General features: G+C 40.8%; 1 protein-coding gene across 6 annotated transcripts in view; it reads right to left on the bottom strand.

Moving 5' to 3' along the window:
- The window catches only part of LOC106580204 (bromodomain-containing protein 3), a 32,296-nt gene extending 20,521 nt beyond the window's left edge, over nucleotides 1-11,775 (bottom strand). The window contains exons 1-11 of one of the 6 annotated variants that reach the window (XM_014161014.2): nucleotides 11,522-11,775; nucleotides 10,274-10,603; nucleotides 9,494-9,631; nucleotides 9,009-9,156; nucleotides 8,727-8,917; nucleotides 8,134-8,505; nucleotides 7,741-7,869; nucleotides 7,462-7,659; nucleotides 6,987-7,055; nucleotides 5,595-5,821; nucleotides 3,161-3,450 (exon numbers count right to left, since the gene is read on the bottom strand). In XM_014161014.2, the coding sequence (XP_014016489.1) occupies nucleotides 3,161-3,450; nucleotides 5,595-5,821; nucleotides 6,987-7,055; nucleotides 7,462-7,659; nucleotides 7,741-7,869; nucleotides 8,134-8,505; nucleotides 8,727-8,917; nucleotides 9,009-9,156; nucleotides 9,494-9,631; nucleotides 10,274-10,465 (1,954 nt within the window). In that variant the 5' untranslated portion in view covers nucleotides 10,466-10,603; nucleotides 11,522-11,775. Of the gene's footprint in view, nucleotides 1-3,160; nucleotides 3,451-5,594; nucleotides 5,822-6,986; nucleotides 7,056-7,461; nucleotides 7,660-7,740; nucleotides 7,870-8,133; nucleotides 8,506-8,726; nucleotides 8,918-9,008; nucleotides 9,157-9,493; nucleotides 9,632-10,273; nucleotides 10,604-11,513 lie in introns of all 6 variants that reach the window. The other 5 variants (XM_014161017.2, XM_014161016.2, XM_014161015.2 and 2 more) reach the window with 5 other exon arrangements.
- Nucleotides 11,776-12,329: the final 554 nt, after the last annotated feature.

Below are 12,329 nucleotides of genomic sequence, written 5' to 3'. Positions count from 1 at the left end.
CACACACACACACACACACACACACACACACACACACACACACACACACACACACACACACACACACACACACACACACACACACACTAGAGGTCGACCGATTATTATTTTTTTTAGCGCCCAAACCGATTGTTGGAGGACCAAAAAAAGCCGATACAGATTAATCGGACGATTTTCAAATTTATTTGTAATAATGACAATTACAACAATACTGAATGAACACTTATTTTAACTTAATATAATACATAAATAAACATCTATTTAGTCTCAAATAAATAATGAAACATGTTCAATTTGGTTTAAATAATGCAAAAACAAAGTGTTGGAGAAGAAAGTAAAAGTGCAATATGTGCCATGTAAAAAAGCTAACGTTTAAGTTCCTTGCTTAGAACATATGGAAGCTGGTGGTTCCTTTTAACATGAGTCTTCAATATTCCCAGTTAAGAAGTTTTAGGTTGTAGTTATTATAGGACTATTTCTCTTTATACCATGTCTATTTCATATACCTTTGACTATTGGATGTTCTTATAGGCACTACAGTATTGCCAGCCTAATCTCGGGAGTTGATAGGCTTGAAGTCATAAACCGCGCTGTGCTTCAAGCATCGCCTCTTCACTGTTGACGTTGAGACTGGTGTTTTGCGGGTACTATATAATAAAGCTGCCAGTTGAGGACTTGTGAGGTGTCTGTTTCTCAAACTTGACACTCTAATGTACTTGTCCTCTTGCTCAGTTGTGCACCTGGGCCTCCCACTCTTTCTATTCTGGTAAGAGACAGTTTGCGCTGTTCTGTGAAGCAGTAGTACACAGCGTTGTACCAGATCTTCAGCTTCTTGGCAATTTCTCGCCTTCATTTCTCAGAACAAGAATAGACTGACGAGTTTCAGAAGAAAGGTCTTTGTTTCTAGCCACTTTGAGCCTGTAATCGAACTCACAAATGCTTATGCTCCAGATATTCAACAAGTTTAAAGGCCAGTTTTATTGCTTCCTTAAATCAGAACAACAGTTTTCAGCTGTGCTAACGTAATTGCAAAAGGGTTTTCTAATGATCAATTAGCCTTTTAAAATTATAAACTTGGATTAGCTAACACAACGTGCCATTGGAACACAGTGGCAGTTGCTGATAATGGGCCTCTATACGCCTATGTAGATAGTCCATTAAGAAAATAAGCCGTTTCCAGCTACAATAGTGAGTTACAACATTAACAATGCCTACACTGTATTTCTGATCAATTTGATGTTATTTTAATGGACAAAAAAATGTGCTTTTCTTTCAAAGACAAGGAAATTTCTAAGTGACCCCAAACTTTTGAATGGTAGTGTGTATATATAAAAAATAAATTACAGGGTGCAGTTTGGAAAATACATATCCTGTCCGAATCGTCCTCTGGATTAACGGACATTCTGTGATAATAAATACATAACTAGTCCCAACGCGAATAGGGCTATAGCCTTACTTATAACTCCTGCAGAACTAAGCATTCCTTGCAGTAAAACTATACACCAAATGTACGCAAAATTTGGACTTGGGAACAGGAGTAGAGAAATATGATATCTTTCTGCATCTTGAGAGAATGCAATGTTCAGTTAGATACGATCTTTAGAGCTGCTGTCTTCATCATGAAAGCATCATAAATGGAGACAGTATATCAATGGGTGATGTAAAGTACTTAAGCAAAAATACTTTAAAGTATCAGTACTTTACCATTTATAATTTTGACAACCTTTACTTCAATACATTCCTAAAGAAAATAATGTACTTTTTACTCCATACATTTTTCCTGACACCCAAAAGCATTATTTACATTTTGAATGCTTAGCATGACAGGAAAATGGTCCAATTCGCACACTTATTAAGAGAACATCCCTGGTCAACCCTATTGCCCCTGATCTGGCTGACTCATAGCACACATGCTTTGTTTGTAAATGATGTCTGAGTGTTGGAGTGTTCCCCTGGCTATCTGTAAATGAATACAATTAAAGAAACAAGAAAATGGTGCTGTCTGGTTTGCTTAATAAGGATTTTTTTATTATTTATACTTTTACTTTTGATACTTAAGTATATTTTAAATAAAATCTTTTAAACAAGTAGAATTTCACTTGGTGACTTTCAACTTTTACTTGAGTCATTTTCTATTAAGTTATCTTTACTTTAATCAAGTATGACGATTGGCTAATTTCAACCACATAAATTATGCATTGAAGCCGAACTGAAACACGTTGGGTCGTTTTCACAGTATTCTTTTTCCTTACAACTGGTCAAACTGATGTCATTTGGACATTTTTCACAGAAAGTCTTATGTTTTTTTTTTTTACTGTATCGCGTTGTATTTTCTCCCCAGTCCCGAAAGGTCTTTGCTCTGCGAAAGACGACAGAGAACTTTACCGATGTCAACTAGATTGAAGCATTCATTCTATCAAGCTATTACACTATTCTGTTGAGCAAGGGTATATTTTAGGGAAACACATAATGACAAAAGAGAAGCTACATAATATCTAATTATAGACAAGTTGACTAACAAATAGCCTACCAAAATGTTGGATATTATAAGCAGAAACATATCTAAATCAGGCAAAACAAAATCCTGCACACACACTCAAAAACTTGTTCTACAGTCTGACATTTTCTATATTTACGGGTTAGGGTTGGGTGCAGGCCTCAGAGTTTCACTTTATCGCATATAGTCGAGCGGTTGTGGATGGGTTATTTGCAATTGCGGGCGGGTGAACAAACAGTTGACCCGTTCACCACTACCTACGGCACTACGCCTCTTCCCTATTTCACCTAGATATTTTGTGTATATGTATTGAAATGTAGGCTGTGTGAGTCGTTTCTAAATTCATGTAGTTCTGTCCTCGTGCTTTACTTGTCTATTTATGTTCTGTAACATGTCATGTTTCATGTGGACCCCAGGAAGAATAGCTGATGATTTCACAACAGCTAATGGGGATCCTAATAAAATACCAAAAAGCAATTGCGCGAAGGGTGGGAGGGTGAGCAACATCAGTGTTAAAAAGAGGGGGAACAAACGCAAGGGAGCTTGAGAGCATTTAGTAAACAGGCAGAGAAAAGAGAGGTTTACCCCTGAAGAACCAGGTAACCATTAGCGACTGGAGAAGGGCATCTGTAAAAACAACAAGAGTAATAGCTCACAACTTACGTAAAAGTTTCCGCTGTTTTTTTTGCAAACAGGACTTGACGTATCGTTCGAGCTCACGAAGAGTAGAGGGTTTGAGTGTCTCAAAGTCTATCTCTATCTCGTCCGGATTGGAGTCACGCAGCGAAGGCTCCCGGGCCTGGATGATGTGGACCACCCTGCCCAACTTCTCACCCGGAAGACGGTTGATGTCCAGGCTGAGCTGGCGCTTCTCGTCGTATGACATGGGAAGGGACGGCTCCTCTTCAGACTCGTTGTTTGCCGCCACCACCTTGGTCCCTTTCTTCGGTTGCCTGAAAATGTTTTGGTCAGATCTTTGATAGGCCTACGGGTTTTGCCTCTCTCAGGATGCTCAAATTAGCACTGAGAGAAGTTTAAAGTACAGATGATTTGTGACAGACGGACACGTCTGGATCAGACTACAAGGGGAAAGTGTAACACAGCAGAGCGTAACACTGTTACAACAAGTGGCATGGGTAATTATGATTCATCCAAAAGTTCACGTTCCCTGCAGTATTGAGCAAATTAATTGTGACAAATTACGAAACGGATACAGTGCCTTCAGATAGTATTCATACCCCTTGACTTATTCCACATTTTGTTGTGTTACAGCCTGAATTCAAAATGTATTAGATATTTTTTTTTACACACAACGCAGCATAAAGATGACGTGAAACCATGTTTTTAGAATTTGTAGCAAATGTATTGAAAATGAAATACAAAAGTCTCATTTACATAAGTATTCACACCCGAGTCGATACATGTTAAATTATTCTAAGTCAAAACGAACTAGGCAACTCAGGAACATTCATTGTCGTCTTGGTAAGCAACTCCAGTGTATTTGGCCTTGTGTTTTAGACTATTGTCCGGCTGAAAGGTGAATGTCTCCCAGTGTCTGTTGGAAAGCAGACTGAACACCAGGTTATCCTCTAGGATTTTGCCTGTGCTTAGCTCTATTCCGTTTATTTTTATCCCCTCAAGAAACTCCCTAGACCTTGCCGATGACGATCATACCCATACCATGGTGCAGCCACCTGCTTGAAAATATGAACAGTGGTACTCAGTGATGTGTTGTGTTGGATTGGCCCCCAACATAACACTTTGTATTCAAGACAAAGTACATTTCTTTGCCAATTATTTTGCAGTTTTACTTTAGTGCCTTTATGCAAATCGGATGCATGTTTTGGAATATTTTTTGGTCTGTACAGGCTTCCTTCTTTTCACTTTGTCATTTTAGGTTATTATTGTGGAGTAACTACAATGTTGTTGATCCATCCTCAGTTTTCTCCTATCACAGTCATTAAACTCCATAGCTGACTACCAATAGGTGCCCTTTGCGAGGCATTGGCCTTTGTGGTTAAATCTGTGTATGAAATTCACTCCTCGACTGAGGAACCTTACAGATAATTGTATGTGTGGGGTACAGAGATTAGGTAGTCATTCAAAAATTATGTTAAACACTATTGCACAGAGTGAATTTTTACTCCTGAACTTATTTACCGTAAATTCCGGAGTATAAGCCGCAACTTTTTCCCAGGCTTTGAACCTTGCGGCTTAAACAATGACGCGGCTAATATATGGATTTTTCCCGCTTTTTTTTCTTCCAAAAAACACATTCTGTGACGTGCTCAGTTTTTTGGCGGCATGAAGCTTTCATTAGACCAATGAAATTGCCGAACGGGTTACGGTCAAACAACTTTTTTGTTTACTGTTTAGATTAAATCGAGCGCTCTCAAATTTCCCATCATTCTGATTACGGTAGTCATTTTGTCACCCTCATCATGGCAAAGACACAGAGAAATGCATATGATGCAGCTTTCAAGTTGAAGGCGATTGATCTGGCTGTTGGAAAAGGAAATAGAGCTGCTGCACGGGAGCTTGTTCTTAATGAGTCGATGATAAGACGTTGGAAACAGCAGCGTGAGGAACTGACTCAGTGCAAAAAGACAACTAAAGCTTACTGCTAATTTTTTATATTTTGTTACAAGCCGTGTTTCGTTAAAGCCTATTTATTTTTGTTACAAGTCGTGTTTCGTTAAAGCCTATTTATTTTTGTTACAAGCCGTGTTTCGTTAAAGCCTGTGTAAAGTTAATTTGTTTCAATGTACCGGTAGGCACCTGCGGCTTATAGACATGTGCAGCTTATTTATGTTCAAAATAATATATATTTTTAAATTCAGTGGGTGCGGCTTATATTCAGGAGCGCTTAATAGTCCGGAAATTACGGTAGGCTTGCCATAACAAAGGGTTGAAATAATTATTGACTCAAGATATTTCAGCTTTTCATTTTTAATTTCTAAAAACGTAATTCCAGTATTGTGTGTAGGCCAGTGACACAAACGTTTAAATTCAGGCTGTAACACAACAACATTTGGAAAAAGTCAAGGGGTGTGAATACTTTCTCAAGGCACTGTATGATAAGACTGGGCAGTAGTACCTGGTAGCCGTCCCCGTGCGGTTTGGTTTCCGGGCTGGAGCCTTCTTCTGATTAGCTGGCTTGGTTTGCTGTGCTGACTTGGGCTTCTTCTCGTCATCAGCCTTCCCCTTGTTGGCTTTGTCTTTGTCCTTCTCTTTCTTCTTCTCTTTTTGCTTTTTCTCCATTTTCTTTGGTTTACTTACTGGGGCCTGCGACAGAACAGCCAGCTGTTCGTGAACGGCCTTCAGCTGAGGAGAGAAGCAGAATAAAGAGTCACCGATGAGCCCAGAAGTTGGTTTATATAGGGTGAAGTGGATGCAGAGACTGGGACAAGGTACTGGAAGTGATGGAAAAATACAGGCATCAAGGGTTAGCTATTGTGGGATGTAGGTATGTGTAACCTGTTGCAGAAAATGTCTTGGACCATTATGTCACAATTATGACAGTTATATTAGTTATATATTAGCCCTAGGAGGAACGTTTTATTTTCCATTGACTTTGAAGGGGTCTCATTTTCTAGCCAATTCATGTGTTTGCTTCATTGACTTCACTTTAAAGGGTTGCTGCATCTTAAATCATCCTCAAGTTACCTTATTCATGTAATGTATGTGCATTAATTAACTATACACTACTCATATTTCTACATATATTCTCAAATGAAAGCTCAGAATATTCATAGAGGAAACAATCAAGAGTGTGTGTGTAAATAGTGTACAGTCATTGATCTCAGAAAAACAGTACTATACTGGCAAGGAAAAGAGGAGTCTCTTTTTTAAAAATAATTTCCCATTGGCCTCTGGAAAAACGCTGTCAGAGAAGCACACTGGGCCACCAGCCTGGACTGTAGCTGTCTACCGAAAACTTTAAAACAATAAGCAAATGCTGACTCCCAAAGTGATGCACTGACTGATTGCTTTTTGAAGAAACAAGTAATATAAAACAGAAAAAGAAAACGATAACATAGAATTGTGAACGCTCTCAGTGACACTTCCTTGTCTTCAGCACAAAAACATTGTTCTTTAGGAGTTATTCAACTTGAAAAAAGGAAGAAATACTGAACCTACAATGCAACAAAAGCATTTGAAATCATTGCCAGAATCATCAAAAAAACACTAACATCACCAGCAAACACTGTCACCACCATGAAAACTAACATTTCCCATTTTTAAACCACTAAAAGAATGCGACAATGGGAGAAAAAGTAACTACATGCATCTTACAAAAAGCTTTAAAAAGGAATATCTAGGTCTACATGTCAAAGAGCAAGCTGACGACTGAGGGAAAGACCTTTAGCACACTTACAACCTGTTTAATAGTTCTCATCCCCACATGTAACCCTCTACCGCTCTTTCAACAAGGTGCAATACAAAAATAAAACGTTTTGTGGGGACGGGGAAGTAAGAGATAAATCACCTGAAAATGTTTGGCACACCCGTTTTTTCCCCCCGCCCTGTTACCATTGGGGTGCTCCACAGTGATTTGCTGGTAAGAAAGCCAAAGGGGAAATCAGGGGACAAAGATAGAAAACTCCAAAGATCATGTTAACATTCTAGTAGCACAACAAACTATTTCATTAGAGCTAAACACTGTCACCATTGGTATGAATGAAATGTAAAACATTGCTCTAAAAATGTGAGCTCTACAGTTACAGCATGCAAGCCATAATACCAAGTTATTCTAACAGTTTATTGCAGCATTTGTAGCGGCAGAGGGTTAACTATGTCACTTTTACTCTGGATGGCTGGCTTAAAATTATCTCTGAACATCGTGGAGTGGCTTTGATTTTTAAGGGTTAGCGGTCTAAATCTGAAGTGGGGCATGAGGGGGGCATCTCCCTGTTCATCCATCCATGGGTTTTGGATCTTGGTCCTTGGTTGTGAGAACCCACCTGTTCCGAACCCACCTGTTCCTGCAGTTCGGCGAGCCGCGTGGCCCGCTCCTCCTCTGAGTCGGAGCTCTCCGTACTGGAGGTGTTGCCGCTGCTCTCACTGCTCTCTGTACTCTTGCTTACCACCGGCATGGTGGAGAGCTGGGTGGCTTCGATGGGCTCGTCCGGCATCTTGGCAAATCGCATCTCAAACACATCCTGAGAAACACAAGACAAGGGGTAGTTCAACCGACAACCCTCCAATGAGGTGGTGTGGATATCTGATTAATCTTATCCTACCTGGAGCTTCCTGGCCATTGCAACAACCTCGTGGTCGGGGGGGTTGTACTTGTAGCAATTTGAAAACATTAACCGGACGTCTGTCGCAAAACTTTGGGCATCTTGGTAATCTCGACTGTCCATTTTTTTCTGTGGATACAGAGCAAACAGTCAGAGCTTTATTACTGAGATAGAGATCTTTATAAAACTGTAAACAAATATATTAGCAAAACAGATGTAATTGTCCTCCCCTGAGCAGTGACTGTTGTTGAGGGATAGTTCCATTTGAACTATTCTTAACCACCAAATAAAAACATTGGTCAAATTATTTTCCTCCACCAAGTAAACAGCCAGGCTTCGGAGGGTAATTTAGAAGAGTTAGTAGTGAGTCGAGGGAGTGAATAGGGAACCTACTTTGACAGTGCTCAGGTCCATGGGGTGTTTGATGATTTCATGGTAGTCATGTAGTTCTAGCGCTTCTGCGTCTACAGGCTTGTAGAAAGGCCAAGCGTGGGCCGTGTACTTCTTGGACAGCATCTCCTTCAGGATGACTTCGCAGTGCTTCAGCTGCTCGCCGAGCTTGCCTTTCTTGCCACTGAGCAGTGGCGCCTCTCCATCCTCTGTGTCCTTTTTGGGAGGCTTGACGGACCGCACTGTGCTCTCCCGCCTGGACAAGACATTCTCCTGTTTGGATTCTAGGAGCTGGGTAGGGGAGTCACTTCTACTGGCCGAGATTGCTGAGGTGGTGGGAGTTGTTGTGTCTGCTTTCCGCTTGACCCCCTTTTTCTGTGGAAATGACAATGGCCAAACGCAAATATATAAGTAGCCTGATTCTCTTCATCAAGATATGGCATATTAGAAATTCTCTCAGATTTCTAATAACTTATATCCTAAGACAACATTTTGACGAGTAGAACTGTAAAATGCGCTCCCCACAAGAATCCACCATTAGACTGTAGAGCTAAATGAAAAGACCCCCTAGAGCGGCCGGTCTCTCTGGGACTTACTTTGATGACTGGCTGTGCCGTTGGAACCACAGCCATCATGGAGGTAGCGGTAGGCACAGCTCGGACAGGGGTAACAGATGTAATGGTTGGCACTGGCGTGGCTGCTATGACAGGAGTCTGAGACAGAAGTGGAGGGGAGCTAGGGTAAGAAGATGGGGGTGAATCCGTCGACTCACCCTGTGCTTGGCTCTCTGCAAGAAAGATGATGGAAGCAAAAATGTGTAAATGACAGACATTTCCTCAGCGCATGAGTCCCTATCAACTGTGAAAGGCTGGACTTGCCTGCACTAACGGGCCCTCCTGGTTTGCGGGCTGCTTTGACTTTGGGCGCCGGTGGTAGCAGCTCCACCTCCTCCTGAGGCATTTGGGCCACTTTCTGTAAGAATATCTTCTCTAGAGCTTGGGCCATCAGCACAATGTCATCTGTAGGCTGTGGGAACACAAGAAAGGATGAGTTATGGGTCAAGATTAAGGTGAACAAGGTCAGATGGTTTGCTTGATCAAAATCATCACAGCTATCAAAAATGCCTACGGGGCACCTCTAGACTGACTAGAGGAAGTGTAAATACATCCTCCTCGTAATGAGTCAAAATACAGTTCAAAAGCCTTCATCAATGTCACTGAAAAACCATCTGTGTGTGTAAACATCTGTATATGATCCAGTGAACAAAACTGCTAAAGGAAATAAGCTCTTTGAACTACTTGTTGAGTGTGTACCTTGTTGTTTTTCACATCGAAATTTTTATGAATGGCAAAGGAGAATTTACCTTGTTGTAGATATAACAGTTGGTAAACATTGTATTGAAGTCCTGCATACACTCGCTGGCACTCCAGTAGTAGTTATTCTCTAGCCTCTTCTTTATTGTTCCCATGTCCATTGGGCTCTTGATAACTTTATGATAGTCCTGTATGACAGCATCAAGAGGGAAGTAGAATTCACTATGAATGAGCAATAACATAACAGCCAGGAAATAAAGAAAACATTTTAAGATTATGATTGTTCAACAATGAGGGGTTAGGGTTAGTTAGGAACCACACCAAAATGTACACACATCCACACAGTGTATATATTAAAGTGCAACAGCTTACTTTTACCCAGAGCAAAATATTGTTCAAGCTAGAATCCTTTGTTACTACATACATTTTAGACTTAGACATTAATGACATATACCCACTGATTCTTGGAGAATATAACTTAGGAATGTCTCATGAGCATAGTTCAACTGTCATACCCCATCAGAACCCAATATATAAGCCTGTTACACAACGTTTGTTAAATGTAAACAAACATTGTAGCCTCAAAACATGGTTAAAACTATGCATTTGATATTATGGATGGTCAGTCCTTGAATCCATAGCTCCATCTATGAATTTGAGAGTGGTTACATTTCTCCAGGTCCATCCCTCAGCTTTTTACCAAAACAGAGGCGGGGTCCACACTTTGTTATTGTTTCAATTAAGGATTCTAGCATTAAGGCTCTGCTTTTAGTACCCCATACTGACTACCAATAACAGAGAGAAAACTACTGAGTGTGGAATTGACTTACGGCGAGACATAATTTGATGGCATCCACAGGTGTGTAAAAGGGCCACGCAAACTGATGCTTCCATAGAGTCTTCACCACAACGTTCTGCATGTACTGTAGTTGGTTTGTTTTCCGGCCAGGCTTGTTGGGGTTGGTGAACTCTGGTGGCGAGGGATTGACAAGTGCCGGGGCGGACGCAGGAACAGCCGACATACTGGCAACAGGAGAGCACTTCTTCCCTGTTCTACAAAACGTCTGAGTCTAGTGTTTTCAATGGATACTTTGCTCCTCTTTCAGCTCATTATTCCTCCAGCAGTACACACATCCCATCACCACCTGAGTGTATGTGCCCTGCCAAACAAAATAGTCAAATATTGGAGTTAGAAAATTAAAGTGCTGTTCAGAAAATATGAAACCTTCAGATGCCATCCTCACAGACAGTAGTCAAATCTCGAGTCAATTGGGCTAATATTTTATGAGAATGACTGAGCTATGGAGTGGTGGCTAAATTCTAATAAACTAAAAGTCAAATGAATCTAAAATGTGAGTACACATACATGTAGCCAAAGTAATATAGCCTACACAGACCACTTAGAATTGCTAACAGGGGCAAAGAAGTGAGCATTTCGCTGGGCAACAGCAATGATGCAGTGATCAAGTCACAAAAGTACACATTGTAGGATAATGAACTACGCCAAAATCTGGCACGTTTAGCAATCACAAATCCATATGGCTAAATGTAGACAGATTAGCTAGTTACTCGACTGGGCGTACACCCTTTATTTCACAAAATAGTAGCCATTTACAATTTAGCGACCGGGTGCATATGATTGTGCATCACATCTATTCCTTTAAAAAGATGGCGGGCAGGGGGATGCTATAGCTGTTTGCTACAGTAACTAGCCTTTCAATAGGCAAAATGCTAAATGTGCACGCAATGCAAATAGCTAACTTACACACTAGTTCATGTGAAGTACAACTAAAATGCTGACCAGTGCGTTGTAGAAGCGCTGAAAATAATATGAAACGATAACTAGGTTACCCTTTCAACTTTGCATACGACAAATGTAGCGTTAGCTAAGGTTAACTACTAGCCTAACAAATCCTCGCTAACTAAGCTTTGTATGCATTGTTTCAATCAAGGCGCCGAGCGGGCAGGCTGACTCAGAAAGCAACCTATGGATTGAGTGTATTTGAGAAACACTTCGATATGCATCCCATCCCTTAAATTATACAAATCAGGAAAAAGTACATATTTTACTTTATTACTTTCTCAAGTGGCTCCAATGGTTGTTCGCTCGCAGTTTTCTGGTACCTTTTTATTTCAGCGAAGTAGCATAATAGACGAGTTATCGGCTGTCTGATATCCCATGCGCAATTTCGAGCAGCATCATGGTCCTTGTTGTGTTTTGATGGGTAAAGCATTTGGAATTGGAGCTATGTCGCTAAATGACTGACTACATATCCCGGGATGCAGCTCCCTTAAGCGCAAGCCATGTTTGGCACAGGGAGCGTTTGAGGGGTAAAGGCCAGAGATATCACATAAAAGAGGAGATAGAAATCCCATTGGACATTGAACAAAGACTGTCGACCAATCGCGTTTACGTTGCCATGTTGCGTCACGTGGTTGTTACGGTATCGTCACGCAACACTCGGAGTCTATATTTGTATTTAGGCTATTCGGAGTCGATAATCACGTAATAATAAGTAATTCCCCCCACCGCGCCCACATATTGGGGAAAGCAAACATTCTTTCCAATGGACCACCATTGTAAAAGTCTATTTTGTTATACAGGATAACAAAACATGCCAAAGCTGCTGTGTAACCAGGTCAAAAATCTTTGGCATGGGAGTAGAAATGTGGGGACACGGTGGCCAAGTAGGCTACAAGTAGGTATTTGTGTGGAAAACATTTTATCACAAATAATCCATTTAACTTGTTAGTATACTCCACTCACTACTTGTATCTGTGTTGTCTATTTGTTTTGTTGTTGGTCTTGGCTAACTTAATGTTCCTGTCGGTAGCTAGCACTCACCCAAGTTTCTGCTTGCCCTGTCATGAAAAGGGGCATGAGGG

The sequence above is a fragment of the Salmo salar genome, chromosome ssa20 (genome assembly GCF_905237065.1).
Source record: "Salmo salar chromosome ssa20, Ssal_v3.1, whole genome shotgun sequence".
In the NCBI taxonomy this organism is placed as follows: Eukaryota; Metazoa; Chordata; class Actinopteri; order Salmoniformes; family Salmonidae; genus Salmo; species Salmo salar.
This window is presented reverse-complemented; position numbering and strand designations above follow the sequence as displayed.